Genomic DNA, 23,775 nt, shown 5'->3' on the forward strand with positions numbered 1-23,775 from the left:
CTCACACTATTGGTATGGATTTTTTTTTAAAGGTTGTTTTTCACTTCTAGATCTTGTGCAAAGCTTTTTTTAAGGTCTTGTGCTGATGTTAAGGTCACTGTACATGTTCCAAAGAATGTATGTGAAGTTAAAAAATGTATGAGGCCAACAGAAGTGAATTTTAAACGACGCAAATAAAATATCTGTGTCAAAAAGGAAGAATTAAAAAATAAACTAGCAGCACTACACAACCCCTAAGACACACGTACATATAACCTTTCTGGATCAATTGATGCAAATCTCTCTTCAAGAATGGGTCTCACTTAAAATTCTTCTTCAAAGGCCCAGATGGCTTCATCCTCTCCTCTGAAAAGCAATCTCTTGGGCTGCTCCCGGCAAGAAAGAAGCCCAAGGCACAGATACGTGGTTTTGTTAGCAGATTGTCAGTGAGCGCTCATCAGTTTCCAACCATAAATGGAAGAGAATCCGACACACTTTCTGTACATTGTGGTTAATAAAAATCACCTGGTTTGAAAGTTACACAGAAACTGCTTAAAGAATAAGCTTCTTCTTTGATGCCGCCAACCCCACCCCCCAACAGCTCCCCCTACCCCTCATGCAAGGACTAAAACCATCAAGCGGAGGCTAACTCTGGGGAAGGGCCCTCTAAAGTCCTCCAGCCCAGTCCCCTATCAATGCAGCTGGCTCCTCTCTGGAAAAGCACAAGTACAATTGAACAGAGGCTTAGGCAAAGTGAGTCTGGAGTTAAGAATTCTGCTTTCGTGGAGCCCACCTGACAGATTAACTACTCCCTCTTCTCCCCCCCTCCCCCAAATGACCCTGTAGCTCTGAACTCACCTTCCAAGTAGCAGCTGGATGATGAAGAGAGACCCTTTTTCGACTTGCAACCCACTAATTTCAGGCAGATCTCCAACATTTTCATTGGTTAGAGCAAGGACCTTGGTTTTGTAGGCTTGCTGTCTCCTCCCCTCCTCCTCCTCTTCTCTTGAAAACTTCACACAAAAGTTCCCTCCGGTACATACACACACAAAAAGGCTACAAATCCAGCCTTCATTTAAAAAAACTGTTAGCTGAAGAAGTCAAAGCAGTGGATCATCCATTTTTGAAGATTCTTTGATTTTCTATTATGATGAATTACTCCAAATAAGAGCTCCCAAATTTTGCCATCCCACTTTCCAGCTCCGTCCTACATCCAACTCAAGCAGAGGCTGCATACATTGAACTGCCAACAAAGGGCCCCCTTCAGGCTTTGGTTGTCTGACTTTGTGACATCAGGAAAGGAACGCCCATCCCATGTTAACCCCTCATGGCTTCGCTTTCCAAGGAAAGGAGGGGAGGGATGAAACTAACAATTTCGGTTTCTTTCGAGTTTCTCACTTTCCAAATCCTAAATCCAGTTCTCCACACTTCTGCAGTGATCTGAGATTGTGAAAATTCATCAGTGTTTTAGGGTCAGTATCTCCTAACGTACTCATTTTTGTATGCAGTTTTGACCAATACCAGACACATTTTTGCAAAGCAATTCTCCCTAGTTAATGCATTTTTGTATATTATCTTCATTAATGTATACACCTTTTTTCTAATTTGTGCATTTTTGTTTGTTATTACTTATTTATTGCATTTGTATTTCACCTTTTCCCCCTCAAGGAGCTCAAGGTTCTATATCTCCTCATTTAATCCCCACATCAACCCTATGAGGTAGGTGAGGCTGAGAGGCAGTGACTAGCCCAAGGTTACCAAGTGGGGATTTGAACTCTGGTCTCTCCCAGATCCCAGTTTGAACTCTGGTCTCTCCCAGATCTGACACTAACCACTATACCACACTGGCTCTTTATTAATACTTATTGCTTGCATGGAGAACATGGTTGCAAAATTCAGAGGAGTGTGAATTCTGAAAGATCATTGTGCTCTAGTTCTTGCATTGGTTCAACAAGCATGAACTGGTCAGCTTCTTATTGAAAGGCTAACAAAACTGAAATTCTCCCCCACTCTTCACTAGAAAACGGTCAGCTGAGACTCTACAGGTGGTGGCCTCAGCCCTTTAGAAATTCTTAGGGGTGGGTAGTGGGTATACATGTTTAGACAACTATCCGTTGTTTTCTAGCTTCACAGCAGCATGAGAGAGAAGTTCTCAGATTTTTTTCTGGAGATGGTAAAACAGAACTTAAAGACAAGAAAAGTGAGAATATAGTGAAAATATAGAAGCTAATCCTAATGGAAGCCAGGAGATTCATCAGCTTCCCCCCCCCAAAAAAAAAAAACTATGCTGAAAGAAAGGAGTCCATATTAGGAACGCAAGACCAGTCCTATAGAATCAAGCCAATGGCCCCTCTAGTCCAGCCTCCTGTGCTAACAGTGGCCAACCAGGTGCCCCTATAAGAAGCCCTCAAGCAGGACCTGAGTACAACAGCACTCTGCCCCTCCTGCAGTTTCCAGCAACTGATATTCAGATTTATTACCACCTCCAACTGCAGAGGCATAGCCAGCATGGCTAGTAGCCATTGATGGCCTTATCCTCCTCCACAAATTTGCCCAACCCTCTTCTGAAGCTGTCAAAGGTGGTGGGCATCACTGCCTCCTTTGGGAGTGAGTGCACTGTGTGAAGTCCTTTCTTTTATGAAATAAATGAATCTTTCTCATTAACCCGTCTCTGTTATCCATGAGCTTTATCCTTGCTATACATATTTAGTGTGGTACTCATCCACTTGCTACTCTACTACTGGATAGATTTTATTCTGTAAACCGCCCTGATAGGGTGGTATATACGTAAATTCAATAATAATAATAGTCATGATCCAGCCACAAACTGGTAGCCACCAGTGCTTCTCATGGAGGCTGACAAACAGCCCCCCAAAAGGCCCTTATATGTCACCTTGTGCCTGGCCTATCTTCAAAATGGCACCCATGGGCACAGTGGCATCCTTGAGATCTTTCCCCAGGTGCCCTCAGTGTCTCTGAGCCCCACCCTACTCACTGCCTCCCTTGGTCATGAGATCGAGAGAGCAGTTGCCACTTTTCTCCTATGAAAAGCGCATAGAGCTGAAGGAGGAAATTGGAGGAGTGATGCTCCTTCCATCTCCCTCTTCCAACTCAATGTGCTTCTCAGGGCTTCTTTGACTGATGACTGATTGATTGACTGATTGAATCTATAGCCCACCTTTTTCTCCAAGGATCTCAAGGTGGTGTACATAGTTCTCCCCCATCTCATTTAATCCCCATTCCACCCCTGTGAGGTATGTTATAGGCTGAGAGGCAATGGCTGTGACCCAAGGTCACTCAGTGAGCTTTATTACTCATTCAATCATTCAACTTATACACCGCCCTATACCCGGAGGTCTCAGGGCGGTTCACAACAAGACCACAACATATAAAATCAAACCAAAAGCAGTAACCCAATATATTGATTAAATAAATTGATTAAATAAATGATTTGAGTGAGGATTCAATCCCTGGTCTCTAGTATGACATACTAACTGTTCATTCTTCTGGATCCAGTTTTCACCCAGATCTCTTAGAAAAGCTAAGTATGTGTCTGTTACTATGTAAAAGAGAGTGAGCACACTTTCTCCCTTTCTGTCTGTCTGAGCAGGTGGGTTAATCTGGGTGGGGAAGGTGACCAGAGAGAGTGGACCCCACAGCACTGGTCCAAAAACCTATATGGTATATCATAACATTTTTCAAATAATGCTTTGTCAACAGTGGGGAGAGGTTAAACTACCAAAAAACAAAACAAAACTGAATATTATGTAACACAGAGCATGGGGCAATCCTGACACTCCCAAGTTGGGGACAGCAGTTCTGTGAAATTGCAGCGGTCACGTTGCAGGGAGTATCACAAGAGCATATCCTGAAACTGAGCAATTCTGACCCCTCCTGCTTTCCATAGCATGAGGTCTGTCTACTGCTACAGCTGCAGGAATGCAGAATTCCATAAGAATTCCAGTGGAATTACTAAATGGGATTACTAAGACTGCCCCTATTAACGCTCAAGAGAGGGACAACAAAGTTAACACACTCCATGCCGAAGAAAGGAGGATGAGCAGGAAATCTGAGCAGTTTTGTGCTTTGATGCCAGCTTCTCCTTCTTAAAGAGCGTCACAGCTACTGCCCCTCAAGCCCAAATTAGAGTGATAAAACCAGGAGGGAAAATTTGGTTTCCACTACTTGCAAAACCAAAAAATCTAGGATGGGTGGGTCTCTTTGATATTCCAGATTTCCTTTTCGAGAGCATAGACATTTCCATCTGCTACTTGCATGCTGAATCCAGGGTTGCTTCAGATTCTCTGTTTTCACAACAGACTCAGACATACAGAGATGTTGGGCATGTGATCCCACTTCTGCCAACTAGTCTATTCCTAACTTGTGTCATAGCCACTAGGGGTAAGCCTCAGCTGAGAAGGGCTGCAGGTTAGTGCTGAATCAGGCCAATTGCCCTTCTAGTCCAGCATCCTCGTCTCACAGCAGACAACCAGATGCCCATTTAAAGGCAACCTGCAAGCAGAACCTGAATGCAGCATTCTCCCCTTCCTGTGGTTTCCAGCAACTGGTATTCAGAAGCATTGCTGCTTCAACTATGGAGGCAGAGAGTAGCCATCATGACTAGTAGCCGCTGATAGTCCTCTATTCCATGAATTTTTCTAATACTCTTTTAGTGTCATTCAAGTTTGTGGCTATGACTGCCTCCTCTGGGAGAGAGTTCCAAAGTTTAACAATATGCTGCATGAATAAGTCCTTTATTTTATCTGACCTGAATATTCCAGTGCTCAGCTTCATTGAATGCCCACAAGTTCTGGTGTTAAGAGAGAGAAACTTTTCTCTATCCACTTTCTCCATGCCAGGCATAATTTTATAAACTTCTGTCATGTAATCTCTTAGTCGTCTTTTTTTGTAGACCAAAAAGCCACAAACACTACAAATTTTCCTTGCAGAGGAGTCGCTCCATCCACTTGATCATTTGGGTTGCACTTTTCCTTGACATACCCTGTTACAGACAGCAGCACACTTCACAAACTCACTCCTCCAAGCGGGGAGGAAACAGTTAATAAAAGCCTTCTTCCAGAGTTAAGAGGACCAAGCCTGAGTGATCAAATTACATCTGAGGAGGGAGAAGAAGTGGAAGAAGAAGAAAAGGAATAGAAAATATATGCCTGAACTTTTGCACAAAGTGTTAGACACAGCAGGGATGCGGCTTAAACAAGGAATAAGCCATTATTTCTCCAGAGTTGTCTTGAGGGCAGTTGAAAGAAACCTGCCCCCAAACACACACACAACTTGCCAGCTCAGATCTTTTCAGATGCATTTCGACTGAAGAGTGTACAATGAAACATCCCCTGATCTCCATGTCCCCCTCCCCCAGCTTCCAAAAACAGCAGTTGCAAGAATTATTAGGGAATAATAGCACCCTTCCCAAACCCACATTTAATGAGGAGCCCCTTTTCATCCCAAAAGGTTATCCAAACAAACATTCAGCCGGAAACGGATCCAGCAGAGCAGTTTTGCTTGATCCAAGCACATCTTGAAAAACAAAAGCTTGGATGACATCAGGATGCAAGCGAAGGCCCCAGGCCTGAAGTGGAGTGGGTGTAAGAACATAAGCGCCTTGCTAGATCAGGCTAAAGGGAGCCAACCACATGCCCCAATGGGAAGCTTAAAAGGTGGACAGACATAAGTGCACAACAGCAAACACTCTCCCCACTTTCGATTCCTTCAGCTGGTATTCCAATGCATTGCTGGCCCCCAACAAGGGAGGCAGAACAAAATAAGCATTACTTGCTCCTTTGGATCACTGCCTTGTCGTGGCGAAGGGGCTTGAATAACTCAGGGAAGCTATGAGCTATGCCATGCAGGGCCACCCAAGATGGACAGGTCATAGAGGAGAGTTTAGACTAAATGTGATCCACCTGGAGAAGGAACTGGCAAGCCACTCCAGTATCCCTGCCAAGAAAACTCCATGGACAAAGACAACAGGCCAACCAAATACCCCAATGGAAAGCCTGGAAGCAGGATCTGAACACAACACTTGTGATTCCCAAAAACTGGTATTCAGAGGCAAGCTGCCTCTGACAGTGGAGGTAGAACGTAACAGCCCTGTGGGATCAGAGCAAAGACACATCTAGTCCAGCATCCTCTCCTCACAGTGGCAAACCAGATGCCTCAATGGGAAGCCCACAAGCAGGGCATGAGTGCAAAAGCAACACCCTCCCCATCAGTGAATCCCAGGAACTGGCATTCAGAAGTATCACTGTCTCTAACAGTGCAGGTGGAACATGGCCATCAGGCACCATGGATTTGCCAACAGAAATGGTGTCAAGGCCCTCCTGTCTTCCACAGATCCCACTTCCTGCTGAGCTCAGCCTAACCCTGGCAGGTTCCTCCGGTCTCCACAGGACTCCTCTCTCTCAGTGCCTGCCTCTCTTTCTGTCTTGAGTTGCAAACAGCTGAGAAAATATTCACATTCTTACATACCCTAGAAGGTGCTTTGCTTCTCTCTTCTGAAGCCTACTTGAAAATCGGGGGTGGGGTTTGCAATATATATACATATATATATATATTTGTTTTAAGAGCTGCAGCTTTGCTTCTGATGAACTTCAGCACATGAAAAGTTTATGAGATAACAAATGTTTTAGTCTTTAAAGGTGCCACAAGACTCATTGTGTTAAAAGGGGAGGGGAGCCTTAAGGACTGTGGCATTAAGTCAGGGATGGGGATCTTTGGGTCTGTGGCCCCTCCTTGCTTTGCACCCAGGCCTCCCTGCTTTGCACCCAGAGTGTTTTGGTTGCTTGGATTTATTTTATTTTATTTTATTTTATTTTAATTAAATTTCTATCCTGTCTTTCCTCCAAGGGGCTCGAGGTGACAGCATACATGGTTTACCTCTCCCCCTTCTACCCTCACAATAAACCTAAGAGGCAGTGACTGAGCACAATGTTACCCAGTGAGATTCATGAGTGAATGTGAGGATTTGAACCCTGGTCTCTCCCAGGTCCTAGTCTGACACTCTAACTGCTATACCACACTGGCTATTGTTGGACAGAGAAGGATGTGAGTGTGTAGAAATTAGCTTGCCACAGAAAGGTAAAATTTGCATTCACTGCTCTGCTCACTTTTGCCTCTGATCCTGCTGACCCCTGGCATGTGGCCTTCACAAGGTTTCCCAGAAAGGAATGTGGCCCTTAAGCTAAAAAAAAGCTTTCCCTGCCCCTGCAGTGAGCCACCCTGCCAAAACTGTAGAGGGTTTCCAGGGCTCAGACTGATGTACAGTCAAGTTAAGTTCAGCATAGTCCAGCATCCAGCTCTCACAGTAGACACCTATGGAAGGCCACAAACAGGACCCAAAAGCAACAGCAACACTCTCCCCAATTGTGATTGAGCAACGGTAGAAGTATACTGTCTCTGACAGTGGAAATAGAATGTAAGAAGAGTGTGGCTGCTCCATCAGGGCAAGAGCCAATCTAGTCCAGCATCCTGTTCTCACAGTGGCCAACCAGATACTCCAGTAGGAAGCCCACAAGCAGGACCAAACAGCAAGAGCACTCAGTTCAGTAACATTACTGTCTCTGATCATGGGAGGCAGAGTATAGCCATCACAGCCAGTAGTCATAGATACTCTGTACTTCCAATCCTCTTTTAAAGTCATCCCTGCTGCCTCCTGTGGGAGTGAGTTCCACAGTTTATGTGCTGAATGAAGAAGAACTTCATATTATTTGCCCTGAATCTTCCAACATTCAGCTTCATTGGATATCCACAAGTCCTAGTGTTAGGATAGAGGGATAGCTTTTCTCTATCCACTCTCTCCACATCAAGCAAAATTTTATACACTTCCATCATATCTCCTCTTACTCACCTTCTCTCTAAACTAAAAAGTTCCAGGCAATGACAGTGAAAAAAGTTCCACTGAACCACAAAAGCTCAAACAGGATAAACACAACAAACAACTTTGACTTTTGTCAAGAAAATTGCTTCTTTGGAATGCTGAGCCTTTCTCTCCTCTCATCACGTTTCATGGGAGATGAGCCAGAAAATAGCTGTAGAAAACACAGTGTCCAATGCACTTGGGGGCTAAGAATTTTTCGTCATGTGATAGGAGTGCACACAAAGCGGTGTTCCATGGTGTTGTTGTTGTTTTTAATCAAACTTGCCTCCCACCACATCACAACTTCCTAGAGAAATTACAGGGCTCAATTTTACACTTTATTCAGAGGCTACAAAGCCATCTCTTGCTCTGTGGCGATTTTTAGATTCAGCATTTAAGAGCTCATCTTCACTGCAGATCCAACCTCGCTCATTTTGTGCCTCATGTTCAAATCAACAACCACCTTCTTTCCATTCTGCCTTAGTCAGACTCCACCTGGAGTCCTGTGTCCAGTTTTGGGCACCCCAGTTTAAGAAAGATATTGGCAAGCTGGAAGTTTTCTGCTCCTGAGCATAGGATTCAAATTACAAGAAAGAAGATTCTGAACTTTCTGACAGTAAGACTCTTGGAAGGTGATGCATTCTCCTAGTTTGGGGTTTAAAAGCAGAGGTTGGATGGCCATCTGTCAGGAATTCATTAGTTGTGATTCCTGCACTACAGAGAACTGGGCTAGATGACCATGGGTTCCCTTCCAACTCTACAATTCTATGATTCTATGGGATATGCTGGTCAGGGAAATGACTGAGGAAGGCGGTAGAGAGTGGCTTGTGTATCTCACTCTGGATTTTGTTCTAGATTGGTCCATCAAGCCAATGTAGTTGCCAACTGAAGGAATAAAACTCCCATTTTAATTTTTAATTTTTTTTAAAGATGCAGAGGAGGAAATACAGAGTTATAAAAGCCTGGCTGCTATTCTGCTAAGCCCCAAGCAAAGACTTTCCTGCCACTGTTGCCTCACCTCAGATCCTTTATTTAAAAGGCTCTGTTACCTGGAAGTTGGCCAATGAGGATATTCCATGTGTGAAACACCCTGCCTCAGGACTTCTTAAAAGGAGATTTATGAAAGGAACTTGAGTAATTCCATTTTAAACACGCTCCCAGTCCTCTTCACCCCCACCCCCTGCCCCAAAAAGGCAGGGTGGAAGAGGGAACCCATAAAGGCACATGGAAGACTCCAAGGCATCAAAGAGGTTGGAAGGGGGGGCAGGGTTTTGCTAAGCGTGATTGACCAACACATTTTTAAGGTATGAAGTTTTTTTAAAAAACAAAAACAAAAACAAAAAACCTCAAGCCATAGATAACATTCCATTCATACACCCAGCCCAGTGAAATCAATGAGGGAAGTGATTCATGGATTTAAGCAACTACTCATTTAAAAGACATCAGGTGCCCACAGATTCTTAGGCATTTAGAGCCACCTCATAGAGTTCATTGCCATGCAAATTGCTCACAACAGTTTATGATGAGGACATGATGATGATGATGATGATGATGATGATGATTTAAAGCATTTTTTTGCCTCAGCTCTTCAGTCAGAATGCTTCCAAGAATGTTTTACATACATTCAGAAAAAAAGGTGAGGGAGGCAGTCCCGGCCCCAGTAGCTTACAATCTAAAATATGCAATACCAAAATGAAAAAAGAAAAAGGGATGAGGAGGGCAGAGGGGAAATGATTCAATGGTGTCTCGACCTGTTGGTCAGCTCAGCAGCAACTGTTACTGCCAGATTCTCTTTGGATTCTGTACAAGAACTGGGGAGAGGGGGGGTTCCAAGGTGCTTGGATCCTCAAGGCAACCGCTTGCGCTCTGGACCCCTGCACCTCTTGACTGATAAAAAGTAGCAGGGAGATGATAGCTGGCTAGGCCAGGGAGATTATTAGTGCCTCCTAGCGAGAGGGGCCTGTTGCCAATCTCCCCTTCATGGGCAAGATTCTTTTGGAGGACTGATCCATTTCAATCAGAGTTTGGACACAGAAAATGCTTTGGTCAGCCTACATGATGACCTCTGTCAGGAGAGAAGCACGGGAAATGTGTCCCTGTTAATTCTCTTCATCATCTCAGTGGCTTTTGATACCATCGACCTTCTGGGGCAGCTATTCAAGTTAGGGGTGGGTGGCACCATTTTGCAGTGGTTCCAGTCCTACTTGGTTGGTTACTTACAGAGGATGTTGCTTGGGAAGTGCTCTTTGGCCACATGGAGCCTTTAATGTGGGGGTTACTGTAGGTTCAATTTTATCCCCTATGCTGTTTAACATCTACATGAAACCACTGAGTGGAGCCAACCAGAGTTCTGTAGTACATAGTCAGCAATATGCAGATAACACATAGCTTTACTTCTCCTTTACATCTGCAAGTGACAGGTAGGTAGCTGTGTTGGTCTGCCAGTCAAAAAAAAACACAAAAAACAAATCCTTCCAGTAGCACCTTAGAGACCAACTAAGTTTGTTCTTGGTATGAGCTTTCGTGTGCATGCACACTTCTTCAGATACACTGAAATATAAGTTACCAGACCCTTATATATAGTGAGAGAGTGAGGAGGGGTATTATTCAGAAGGGTGGTGGGAATGGGTGCTACTGGAAGGATTTTTTTATCTGCAAGTGAGGCAGTGGATGTGCTGGACTGGACTCAGTAATGGACTGGATGAGAGCCAATAAGTTGAAGCTCAATCCAGATAAGACTGAGGCACTGTTAGTGGCTGGTTCCCTAGACCAGATGGATGAGAGGTTGCCTGCTCTTGATCGGGTTACACTCCCCTTGAAGGAGTGGATACACAGCTTGGGAGTCCTTCTGGATCCTTTGCTGTCGCTTGAGGCTCAGTTGACCTCAGTGGCACAGAATGCCTTCCATCAGTTTCAGCTGGTGGCCCAGCTGTGTCCCATCTGGACTGGGATAGCTTAACTTCTGTTGTCTTTGTTCTGGTAACCTCTCTAAGTTTAAGAGTCGTCAACAGGTTTCCACACCTATCAGCTGATCACCCATTCCCACCACCCTTCTGAGTAATACCCCTCCCCACTCCCTCACTATATTTAAGGGTCTGGTGACTTCCGTTTCAGTGTATCTGAAGAAGTGTGCATGCACACGAAAGCTCATACCAAGAACAAACTTAGTTGGTCTCTAAGGTGCTACTGGAAAATTTTTATTTATTTATTTTGTTTTCTCTCTAAGTTTATTACTGCAAAAGCACGTCAAAGTGCAAGTAGATAAATAGGTACAGCTCCAGCAGGAAGGTAAACGGCATTTCCGTGTGCTGCTCTGGTTCACCAGAAGTGGCTTAGTCATGCTGGCCACATCATCTGGAAGCTGTACGCCAGCTCCCTCGACCAGTAATGTGAGATGAGTGCCGCAACCCCAGAGTCGGACATGACTGGACCTAATGGTCAGGGGTCCCTTTACCTTTTTATTATATGTGGGGTTGTCTCTGAAGACAGTTCGGAAACTTCAGCTTCTGCAGAATTCTGTGGCCAGAATTCTGGCTCACCAGGGCAAAAGTCTGAGCATATAACACTGATCCTGATCCGACTACACTGGCTGCCAATTACTTTCCAGGCACAATTCAAAGCGCTGACCTCTAAAGCCTTAAATGGTTCAGGACTGCAATACCTCAAGGACCGCCTTTCCCCATATGAATTGACCTGGACCCTGCAATCAGCATCTAAGGCCCTTCTTGGTGTACCTCCTCCGTGAGAGGTTCGGAGGTTGGCAACAGAAGAATGGGCCTTTCCTGTGGAGGCTCCCCACTTATGGGATGCTCTGCCCAAGGAGGCTCTGCCTGATGCCTTTGTTACATATCTTTTGACACCAGGCAAAAGCATTCTTCTTCTCCCAAGCATTTGGCTAATTGAACAATCTATGGCCTTTTAAACTGCTTTGGTTTCTTACTATGTTACGCATTTTTGTGTTTCTATATTCATCTTGTGATCCTTGAAGAGCAAAATAGAAATTTAAAAAATAAAGATAGATAGACGGACAGACGGACAGACAGATTACAACAGAAGAAAAGCCTTCAAGCAGGACCTGAGTGCACCTATCCTCTCCAGTTGCTGTTTCCCTTCATCAGGGATTCAAAGGTAGGCTGCCCCTGGGCATGGAAGTTCTGCTATCACAATAGATCTCCTTAGAAGAGCCAGGCCAAAGGGAGCCTATGTGATTCAGAATCCTGTTCTCACAGTGGCCACCAGATACCCCAACAGGAAGCCCAAAAGCAGGACCTGAGCACCGCAGCACCATACTCCTCACTTGAAATTCCCAGAAACTGGCATTCAGAAGTATACTGCCTCCAACAGTGGAGGCAAAGCATTGACATCATGGCTAGCAGCCTTTGATAACCTTATCCTCCCTCTTTAAAAGCCCTCCAAGCTGGTGGCCATCCCTACATCTTGAGGGAGCAAATTCCACCCTGTAACTCTGCGCTGTGTAAATAAACACTTTCCTTTGTCTTTCCTGAACTCCACTTTCAGCTTCCAACTTCCAGCTTCCTTGAATGCCCCTGAGAGGAACGTGTTATCAAGAGAAAGCCCAACTGGAAATGCTCCATCACAAAAGCTTCCCTAAATGCTTTTCCAATACAGATTCCACGTGAAATTCTTTCAAATCCTTCCCCCCTTCTCCTCTTACTTCTTCAAAAAGCAGCAGAGAACCCGAGAAAACTATGGCCTATTTCAAAACTTGATTCCAGTAATATGGGTTTTGTTTAAAGAGAGTGCATTAAGTGAAACCAGCTGTCCTGAAAGGGTTGGTGCCATCTGGGGCTCGATGTGCAAGGCTGGTTCTTCAGTGATATGAGAGTAATATTTCACGACTTAATACGAAATAGGGAATGGAAACATACCACCCGAGATCAGTGTTCAGACCTGCATGTACCAAGGTCTCCATGTGCCAGAGGAACTTACGGAATATTTCTGATGTTCATTCTGGAATGTAGATATAATGGAGAAAATTGCACATAATTTGATATTTCAATTACTAGATCCTTTGGACACTTTTTTAAAAATAAGACTTGGCATTGTTTTACTACATATACAACAGAACAATCGCTTTCAATACAACCTTTGTCACAAGTCTAGCAAATCTGGAATTATGCTTGAAAATCAGATGTTACTATTCTTTACTTGGACCCTTGTTATTTTAAATCATGTGCAACTGTAATTCTATGTGCCTCTTTTATAATTTTGCTTTTCACCTTTTAGTTTTCATCTGTTGTTATATCTGTTCTCTGTTTTATGTCCATTATAAAATGAAATAAGAAATCTGTACAAAAAAAACGCACCAGACGAATGTTAAGATCGCTGGGTTTTCAATAATTCCTGCTGAAACTGGTTAAAAAGGCACCTCCTCCATCACAGCACAGCTCAAGAAAAGAAAAGAAAAGAAAAGAAAAGAAAAGAAAAGAAAAGAGAAAAGAGGGAGGAGGATAGGCAAAGCTTTGCCAAGAGGTAAAGGCGTGTTTTGGTCTCTCTGGTGACTGTTTTGGCTCCTAGAGGATCAGATGATCCGAGTCACATGAGATGCAGATTTCACAAGGCCTGCTGGCAGAATTGAAGGCTGCTAAATTGAAAAAAATTGACAGTCGCAATTACGGAGGAAGGGACAGCTTTGGAACTGTGAAACCCACAAATGGTGTTGTAAGGCAAGAGACAGTTCAACGAGAAGAGATGTTTACAAAGTCAAAGTGCAACAGAGCTTTTTAAGAATCCTCATGTTTTAAGGATGGAAGAGCTTCACATGTGCACTTTTTAAAAAATGGGCAAATCTGGGTTGTTGCCTCAATTTGGTTTGTTTGTTCTTCAATAACTGGGGACTAATTTAGAGAGTAGCCAGTTCTAGTCTATTAAAGTTTAAAGATTATTTATGGCTACTACCCACAATGGCTACACTCTGCCTCCACAGTTGGAGGCAGTAATGCTTCTGAATGCCAGTTACTGGAAACCATAGGAGGTAGAAAGCTCATGTGCTTGGGTCCTGCTTGCAGGCTTCCCACAGTTAGCCACTTCAAGGACAGGATGTTGGACTAGGCAGGCCATCACCCTGATCCAGCAGGGCTCTTCTTATAGGTAAAAGTTTTAAAATATTTTATTCAAAGTTCAAAGAACTAGTGTCTGGTCATGGTACTACAATTGGTCACATCATAAAACTGCAATGTTTCTGAAATAATAATAATAATATTTATTATTTGTACCCCGCCCATCTGGCTGGATTTCCCCAGCCACTCTGGGTGGCTTCCAAAAAAAAAATCAAATACATTAAAATATCACACATTAAAAGCTTCCCTAAACAGGGCTGCCTTCAGATGTCCTCTAAATGTCTGGTAGTTGTCTATCTCTTTGACATCTGAAGGGAGGGAGTTCCACCGGGCGGGCGCCACTACCGAGAAGGCCCTCTGCCTGCTTCCCTGTAGCTTTGCTTCTCGCAGTGAGGGAACCGCCAGAAGGCCCTCGGCGCTGGATCTCAGTGTCAGTACATCACTAGATCAGTACATCACTGGATATTAGAAAATACTCAGCTGTACCCAACCGTTAAGCTATGGAACTCACTTCCGCAGGAGGCAGTGATGACCACCAACTTCGATGGCTTTAAAAGAGAACTAGAATGATTCGTGGAAGATTCAGCTATCAAAGGCTACTAGCCACAATAGTTATGTTCTGCCTCCACAGTTGGAGGCAGTAATGCTTCTGAATATCAGATGCCGGAAATCACAGGTAGCGAGAGTGGTCTTGCTTGCAGGTTTCTCATAGTAGCATCTGCCGAACCATTGTGGTAACAGGATGCTGGACTAGAGGGGCCACTGGCCTGTTCCAGTAGGACTCTTCTGATGTTCTACCTCCAGTATCATAGGCAGTGTGCCTCTGAATACCAGTTGCTGGGGGTCACAAGTAGGGAGAGTTGTTGTACACACCATGCTTGCGAGCTTTCCATAAACATCTGGTCAGTTACTGTGAGAACAGGGCCACTGACCTGATCCAGCAAGCTTTTCTTATGTTCTTAAACCTGTTTGTCATTAAAAAGCTGCCACCAGCTTTGTTTACTACAACACAGAAACAGGGTGACTACCCTTCTCAAAGCAACTTATATTTTCCTTATCCCCATTACCGGTATTTCACTGGATATGTTTCATATCTACAACCCAATCAAACGTCTTTAAAGTCAAAAAAATACACACTGTGACGCCAACATTTCTTGTTTTGTTTTGTTTTGTTTTTTAAAGTACAATCACCAAATTAGGGCAAGGATGTAGAAGTTGTGGTCCTCCATGGTGGGCTACAACTCTGAGTGGGCCTTATCAAAGCTTGGAGCCCTTTCCTAACTGAATAAGAGAGAGGACATCAACTGACACAGGGCAAGTTATCAGCAACCATTTCAGATACTCTGAATCACTCTGAGTTTGTGCTGAATTGTAGTCACTACCAGTTTGCCCTTTAACAACCTGGGACCAGTTTACCTACTCAATCTCCTTACCCCATATAAGTCCACTGAAGCGTTTCAATCAGTAGAACTGGCACTGTTATAGGTGCCACATAATACCTGTTGCACATTTGTAAGAACTTGGTGTTTTAGTGTGGCAGAAGCTGTACACCTTGGAACTCCTTGCCTATTGGTATCAGGCAGCAGCTTTCACTGTACTTTTTTCAGTGCCTGCTAAAAAAAAAATCTTGTTTAGACAACCCTACCCAGATGCTTAGAAAATTGATGAGTTTTAAACAGTTTTTTTAAAAAACTTTTTGAATGTCTTAAATTATTGTTTATTTTTTCTTACTGATAATTTTGTTACTTTCTCTTTTTTGTAAACTGCTTTGATGGTGTTTTTTTTTAACATTCAAGCCATGTATAGGTTTTATTAAATAAATTTTTAAAAGTAAAAAAAAAAAGTTTTATTGTGCACATTGTTGTTTGAAAAGCAGAATACAAATATTAAATCAAGGCTGATGGCAGAAAAATGGACCACAGCCTAACGTGATCCCCCCACCCCCAAGTACATGACCTTCTGGTGGCTCAAATCCCAACACTAGGCTTGATTTATATTTAAGCCAAGCCTAGGAGCCAGAATGGAGTAGTGTGGTGAGGACCTGGGAGACCTGGATTCAAATTCCCACTCAGCCATGAGGCTCACTTGGTGACCTTGGGTCACAGACAATACTTCTCAGCCTAACCTACCTCACAGGGTTGTTGGGGGGGAATGAATGGGAAGGGGGAGAACCATGATGAGAAAAAGGTGGAGTAGAAATACAATAATAACAATTTCACACACAGCATAGTGTCTCTTCCTTCTCTTTATCTGTTTCATGGGCGCTGAAGGACAGGGAGGACATGTGTCCCTTCAGATGTTGAAAATACCGGTAATATTAAGGAATCTAGAAAAGGCCAGAAAAGAAAAACTCTTTTAGAAGGCCAGTCACACATGGATAGAGTTTTCTTGGCACCTTCTGCTGAAGCAACAGGTTTTTGGACTGTCATGGAAATGGACTGCAAGATGGAGAATAGCCAAGGAGCACAAAGATACAGAGTCACTTTTCCCAAAAAGGGACTGTTAGCAAGAGGATACAGAATTGTGTTTTTCCCAAATGTCTGATAACAGAAGCACACTTTATCTCCTGGCACACACTCATAACACCCCAAAAGGCTTCCTTTTGGAACATGAAGGACTACATAAGCGTGTAAGAACAGCCTGCTGGATCAGGACAAAGGGGGGCCCCATCCAGTCCAGCATCCGTCTTTCACAGTGACCAACCAGATGCCTCCATGGGAAGCCTGCAAGCAGGAACCTGAATGCAACAGCAACTTCCCCCACTAACAATTCCTTCCAGCAACTGATATTAAGAAGCATTACAGCTCTCAATAGCAGAGGGAGAACATAACCATTATAGCTGGTAGTCTCCTCCTCCATCAATTTCTACTTTTAATCTTCTTTGAAAGCCAGCCAAGTTGGTGGCCATCACTGCCTCCTGTAGGATGGAGTTCCATAGTTTAACGCTGTGCTGCGTGAATAATTCCTTCCTTCTATCTGTTCTGAATCTTCCAGTGCTCCGCTTCACTGAGTATCTACCAGAATGCTTCAAAACACCGTGGTGAATGCAATTTTTAAAAAACACCCTCTCTCTCTATTTAGAGTTCTAAAGTCAGCTGCTTTCAGAGGGCAAAAACCTCTTGTACATAAAACATAAATCTAAGTGCTGCCCATCAAAATCAAATTGCATGCTGGTGATGTAATGAAACTGGTTTTCTTTTTGGTCACAAGATCTGCCTTAAAGACAGCAATGAGGCGGGAAGGGACCTTGGAAGAAACAAAACTACACATTTCTCCATACAAATACGCATCATGAGAGCCCAGCCAGGGGGCGGGGAAGCATGCTCAACACTTTACCCACCTGCATACTTCCCAGGTCCAAATTCCCTCTCCCCAGCACTTTAACACTGGGTATGAACCCTGTCCTAGCAGTTTAACTGTTGTCTACTGCCAACAAACCACAATCTGAAAGCATGGTTTGTTGCTGGATTATGAACCTTGGTTTGTTTTTAACTTTCACCAGGTTTGCACAGCATGCCTAGCCAAGCCTTAGATATGACTCTGCAGTCGCTTTACTCCTCCCCAAAGTAAGCTAAGCTTGGAAGCAATATCTGTACAGAAAATCTCTCTCTCTCTCTCTCTCTCTCTCACACACACACACACACATGGTACCAAAATTGACCATTATTAAGCTGTGGGAAGACCTTTGATTCAAGCAATATTGTACGTTTTATTTAATACAAAAGGAAATTTCACTTTGCAGGAAGTCTCTTTGAAAACAGGAAAGGTTTCAAAGCCTCAGGGGACAAGAGAGATCCTACAATATAACTGTCTTCTCATTGTTATTAAAGGCTAGGGCACATAGAAGTACCTTTTGTGTACCTGAGCGACAATAAATCCAGTTCCAAACCCTGCAGGATTTCCTAAAAGCAATACATGGTGTGCAGGTATTTTGAAAACACAGCCATCTCTAGAATACCTTTGAAACCAAATGTCTTCACACAGTGAGGTGAACTGTACAATTAGTTGCCTGAAGTGAAAATTCAGGGCTAAATAAACTCTTGAAGTAAAAATAGCCACCTTTTTAAAAAGTCAAACAGAGCCACCCAATGCCCTTGAGATCAGTGTTAGGGGAACTTTCTTTAATCTGAGGGCCACATGCCCTCATGTGGGACCTCCTGAAGGTCATGTGCAAGCAGTGGGCAAAAAGTGGGAGGCAAAAGTATTAGGAGCAACAGGTCCAACTCTGACCATTGTATAGTAAGCTACATTTCAGCTTTGCAAAAGTCTAAGGGTTTTGCACACAGATGTACTGTATTTTTCGCTCCACAAGATGCACCTGAACATAAGACGCACCAAGATTTTAGAAGAGGAAAGGGGGAAAGCCCCGTGGTTTTTTTTAGGATCAGCTCAAAGTTGTGCAGCTTCTTTTGCAAAGGGGAAAGCCCTGGTTTTTTTAGGATCAGCTCGAAATTGTGTGGCTTCTTTTGCAAAGGGGGAAAAGCCTCGTGGGGGGTCAGCTCACAGTTGTGTAGCTTCTTTTGCAAAGGGGGGAAAGCCTCATTTGGGGGGTCAGCTCACAGCTGTGCAGCTTCTTTTGCAAATGGAAAAAGCTCCTTTTTTTAAAGATCAGCTCACAGTTGTGCAGCTTCTTTTGCAAAGGGGAAAGCCCTGGTTTTTTGAGGATCAGCTCAAAGTTGTGAAGCTTCTTTTGCAAAGGGGGAAAGCCTCCTTTGGGGGGATCAGCTCACAGTTGTGCAGCTTCTTTTGCAAAGAGGAAAAGCCCCATTTTAATGGGGTTCAACTCACAGTTCTGCAGCTTCTTTAGGAAAGGAAAGGGAGCCGTTTCTACAGTTTTCAGACAGATAATCTAATCAGCCAGTCACATGTCGCTGGGGAAACAAAAAGCCTCCTCTGCAGAACATTCAACAATGGAGGCCTGGGCAAGGGGGCAGGGCAGAAAGGGAGCTTTATCTCTCTCCAAATTGCTTGCTAATCAGCTGTTCAGCGGCTTCCTTTCAACACCCCCTTCTCTCTTCGTTGTTGTTTTTTTAAAGCACAATCTGCTTTTCGCCCCTGAGCTATTCGGCTCCGGGGACCACCATTCATTCCATAAGACTCACAGACATTTCCCCTTACTTTTTAGGAGGAAAAAAGTGCTCTTATGGAGCGAAAAATATGGTATTCTAGGTGTTAGTCCTAGCATATAAAGCTCCAAATGGCTTGGAGTCAAAGCATCTAAAACAGCACCTTCCACAATACAAATCTCAAACCCTACAATCAGCAGGTGAGTCCTTGTTGGTAGAGCTGCCTCTGGGGGCTGACTGGCTGGTACTTATTATCCATAACAGGGGCTTTTCAGTGGTGGCTCCCCTGCTGCAAAATGCCCTCCCTAGTGTAGTGTGCCTATTTTTCTGTCACCACTAACTTTCAAAAGGAAACTAAAAACATTCCTGTTTACCCCATGCCTTTAGTGGCTAAAGAATACCCGCTCTGAGCTGGAAATAGGCTTTTTAACTCTAAATGCCTTTTAAAGTGTTTTTAGCTGTAACTGCCTTTCTTGATGCATTTAATTCTAACTGTTTTAAGGGTGATTTGATCTGCTCTAGAATGTTTTTGCTTTGTTTTTGTTTTAAACTGTGTATCTGTTTGCCACCCTGGACTCCTTGTGGAGGAAGAACAGGGTATAAATTCAATCAATCAATCAATCAATCACACACACCTACCTTACATCCAGACAAGCAAGAGGCATTATCAAAGACACATCCCATTCAGAGAAAAACACTCTCAGAGGGCATTAAGCCACTGTGGAGAAACATGGAAATCTGCTTTATACTGTGAGACCCAGCAGTCTATGTAGCTCAGAAACTCTAGCAGCAGCTATTCAGAGTTTCAGGCAGGAGGTCCTCTCCCAGCCCTAACTGGAGATGGTGACGATTGGACCTGAGACATTCTACATGCAAAGCAGATGCTCTACCCACTGAGCTTCAGCCCTTCCCTTCTGATGAGGGGCATGGTATGGACAGGTCCCTGGGAACGCTCCTGAGGGCCACACTGACTCCCAGGGCCTGAGGTCCCACAGCCCTGTCATGGACTGTGTAGAGCTTGAGAATGAGAGGAACAGCAGAAAGGGGGAGATGAGAGATATCCCAGAAAAAGACTGTCCAAGCCTTATAAAATCATGGCCATGGAGCTTTTAAAATGAAGTCTCCTTTGCAGCTGCTTTTCCAGTTTCTTTCCCTCTTTGTTATTGCCAGTTGCCATGGCGGCACCTTGAATCATCTGGACAAATTGTGCACACATGGCTCAGGCCACGTTATTTCCACTTGCTCTAGCCCTCGAGATCAGCTCTTTTGTTCACCTGGCAACTGTGGAGGCCAAATGACGTCACCCACACTAGAAAAATAGAGGGTCTGGGGAGGTTTTCCAGATGATACACACACACACACACACACACACACACACACACACACACACAATGTCCAAGATAGGGGCACTGAAAATGTTCTGTGGGGGACTAAAAGAATGGTAAGAAAAATGTTAGCTTCAAGAAGTATATGCTGTCTTATCCCAAGTGGGGGACTGCCTGTCTGTCTTGACAACAACCTTGTGAGGGAAGTCACCAACATGCTCATTTTACAGATAGAGGGACTTAGGCTGAGAAAAAGACTAACTAGCTGGAGACCATCCAGTGAGTCCATGGCTGAAATGAGATGTAAACCCAGCTCCCCAGGGGTTATCTACAAAGGCATTATAGGTTGCAAATGGTATCCAGATGAAAAGTTGGATGCTGGGACCTGTAGCAGCAAACACATTAAAATCTGAGTATTTCTGGGAGCGAAGCAGAGATCCTGCTCTCTGCCTTCAGTTCTGAGTGCCAGTTGCTGGGAATTCCAAGTGGGGAGAAAATAGTTGTTGAGCTCAGGTCCTGCTTGTGGGCTTCCCATTGGGGCATCTGGTCAGCCCCTGTGAGAATGGGATGCTGGACTAGATGGATCCCCTTTGGCCTTACCCAACAGGGCTCTGCTTATGTTCTACACCACTGTCCAAGGCAGTATGCCTCTAAATACCATTCTCAGGGAGCCAGACAGTCCAGAAATACATAAAGATAACTTCTGAACACACCCAGACTGAGTCTTGCACCTCAGCAAAGACTGCAAACTTTGGGAGCTCAGAATCTTAAGTTGTTCTATTTTCACACTAAGGGTGTTTAAGAACAACTCTGAGGCTAGCATAGGTCAGCAGAACAATTCCAATTTTGGGAACCTGAAAGGCCTTGCATTTGACAGCAAGCAAATTATCCTCACAGTGGGTTCCATCCAACAGTGCCGCTCAGCTGACAGTTGGGCTTCCGTAAGCAAAATGGGGAAGAAAGCAATTTCCATTTATTCATTCTCCCCTGGTTACATTCTGGAACTGGGTATGGAGAGTGCAGTTGAATAGGACATAGCTGTGGGCAGCCTGAGGAAGCACCATCCACATGGGTGTCTGCCCATAGAAAGCAATCCTTGCCATGAGACAGTAAAGCAACTGGTGGCAGTTTTATGATGCAACCAATTACAGCACCATAACCAAACATTAGTTCTTTGAACGTTAAATACAATCATTATTGTTATTGTTATACTTAAATTCCCAAACATTTAGGCTTGGTTTACTTGGATTACTTGCATTGTTGTTGTTGTTGTTGTTGTTGTTGTTGTTGTTAGCACAATAACAAATATGCAATCAGGTTTCCCACATTTGAGGAAACCTCAGGGGTCAGCAAACCTAGAGTACAATGGATGAGCTTCAGCCCGAGAAAATAACACACTTAAATGAAAATCCAAGTAAACCAATTCTAAATTACTGGGATTGTAAATATCATACCCTTTACTGCTTGCAACTTTTTAAGTAACTGCTTTGCACTATTAAAAATTTCACAGCTGTAATTTCACAATGTTTCTCCTCTTAGAACACAGGATATCTAAAAAAAAGTTTGGAAGAGCGCCACCGAGTGCCCAAAGCAAGAACTGCCGTTCTGAAACCAGCACTAGAATATTTGAAAGGCCACATCCATTGGGGACAGCCTATGCCTGAGGAATGTACTCTCTCTCTCTCTCTCTCTCTCTCACACACACACACACACACACACAGAGAGAGAGAGAGAGAGAGAGAGAGAGAGAGCTCACAAGAACTATGCATTTTGGGGCTAGTCCCGGAACTCAGAACTCAGTAATTATGATGCCGGAAGTTGATCAGCAGCGGCTCAGTTCCACATCTGCTCCTATTGTTAGCTGCTACCTTCCCCTCCTGCCCGGTTTCGACTGAAAAAAGGCTGCAGACTGCATTTAATATGCTGTAAGAAGCAACTTCCCGCTGCAATGACCAGTTTAAAAATTCCTTCCCGTCATTGCAAGCCGCAGTGTTTTGATATGAATGAATTTTTTAAAAAACAAACAAACAAACAACCTTGCAAAGTATTGTCTGTTTAGGGAATCCCCACCCCCACCCCTTTCAGTCTCAGAAGGAGATTTTCAAGGTGGCTTCCCACATTAAAAATGGAAAACAAAACATTCAAAAGCTCGTTTTTTGTTTTGTTTTTTTTAAAAAAAAACCCAAACCCAGAACAACAAGTGGAAGTGGAGATAAAATACAAACAGAATAAACCCTCTTGGAATTGTAAAGTTTGAATGGACCTAATGGGTCATATAATCAAACTCCCTTCAATGCAGGAATCACAGCTGGAATCACAATCCATGGAAAGATAAAATTCAAATGAAAGCAGCTAGTATATTTCTCATTTTTGTGCCACCAGTCCCAAGTCATGTTCTGCACTCTTCCAACAGAAGTGGTCTTAGTACACCACAAGCCTAACATGAGTCAGCAGTATGATGCAGGAGCAAACAAAGCAAATGCTATTCTGGGCTGCACGAACAGAAGTAAGTACCACTCTACTCTGCCCTGGTCAGACCACACCTGGAATACTGTGTCCAGTTGTAGGCACCATAATTTAAGGGCATTGACAAGCTGGAATTGTGCAGAGGAGGGCAACCAAGATCAAGGGTATGGAAACCCAGCCTTGTGAGGTTCAGGAAGTTGTGCATTGTTTGGCCTGAAAAATAGGAGACTGAGAGGTGATAGGATAGCCATCTTCAAATATCTGAAGGGCTGTCACATGCAAGATGGGCCAAGTTTGTTTTCTGCTGCTCCAGACCTGAACCAATGGCTTCAAGTTACAAGATAGGAGATTCCAACTAAACATCAGGAAGACATCTGTGACAAGAGCTGTTGTGGAATGGACTCTCTCAGAAGTTGGTGGGCTCTTATTCATTGGAGGGTTTTAAGAGGGATTGGATGGCCATCTGAAATAGATGCTTTGGTTGAGATTCCTGCATTGCAGGGGCTTGGACTAGATGACACTCAGGGTACCTACCAACTTTGTGGTTCTATGATTCTCAATGCAGCAGTTACCCTCACTTTTGACTTTCAGATAGGGATGCGGGTGGCACTGTGGTCTAAACCACTGAGCCTCTTGGGCTTGCCAATCAGAAGGTCGGTGGGTGAGCTCCCGTTGCTCTGTCCCAGCTTCTGCCAACCTAGCAGTTTGAAAACATACCAGCGCAAGTACATAAATAGGTATCACTGCAGTGGGAAAGAAAACAGCGTTTCCATGCGCTCTGGCTTCTGTCATGGTGCTCCGTTGTGCCAGAAGCAGCTTAGTCATGCTGGCCACATGACCTGGAACAGTCTACAGACAAACGCCAGCTCCCTCAGCCTGAAAAGCAAGATGAGCACTGCAACCCCATAGGCGCCTTTGACTGGACTTAACCATCTGGGGTCCTTTACCTTTTTTTTAACCTGTCTTTCAGACACCTCTTGAAGACT

General features: G+C 44.0%; 1 protein-coding gene across 2 annotated transcripts in view; it reads right to left on the reverse strand.

The window, feature by feature from the left end:
• The window catches only part of ABL1 (ABL proto-oncogene 1, non-receptor tyrosine kinase), a 117,849-nt gene that overhangs the window by 65,049 nt on the left and 29,025 nt on the right, over positions 1-23,775 (reverse strand). Inside the window, exon 1 of one of the 2 annotated variants that reach the window (XM_033138388.1) lies at positions 838-1,232. The exons of the other annotated variant lie outside the window; for it this stretch is intronic. Coding sequence (XP_032994279.1) covers positions 838-922 — 85 coding nt within the window. The 5' untranslated portion in view covers positions 923-1,232. Of the gene's footprint in view, positions 1-837; positions 1,233-23,775 lie in introns of those variants that run through there. 2 annotated transcript variants of the gene reach the window in all.

This window comes from Lacerta agilis, chromosome Z (genome assembly GCF_009819535.1).
Source record: "Lacerta agilis isolate rLacAgi1 chromosome Z, rLacAgi1.pri, whole genome shotgun sequence".
Taxonomy (NCBI): Eukaryota; Metazoa; Chordata; class Lepidosauria; order Squamata; family Lacertidae; genus Lacerta; species Lacerta agilis.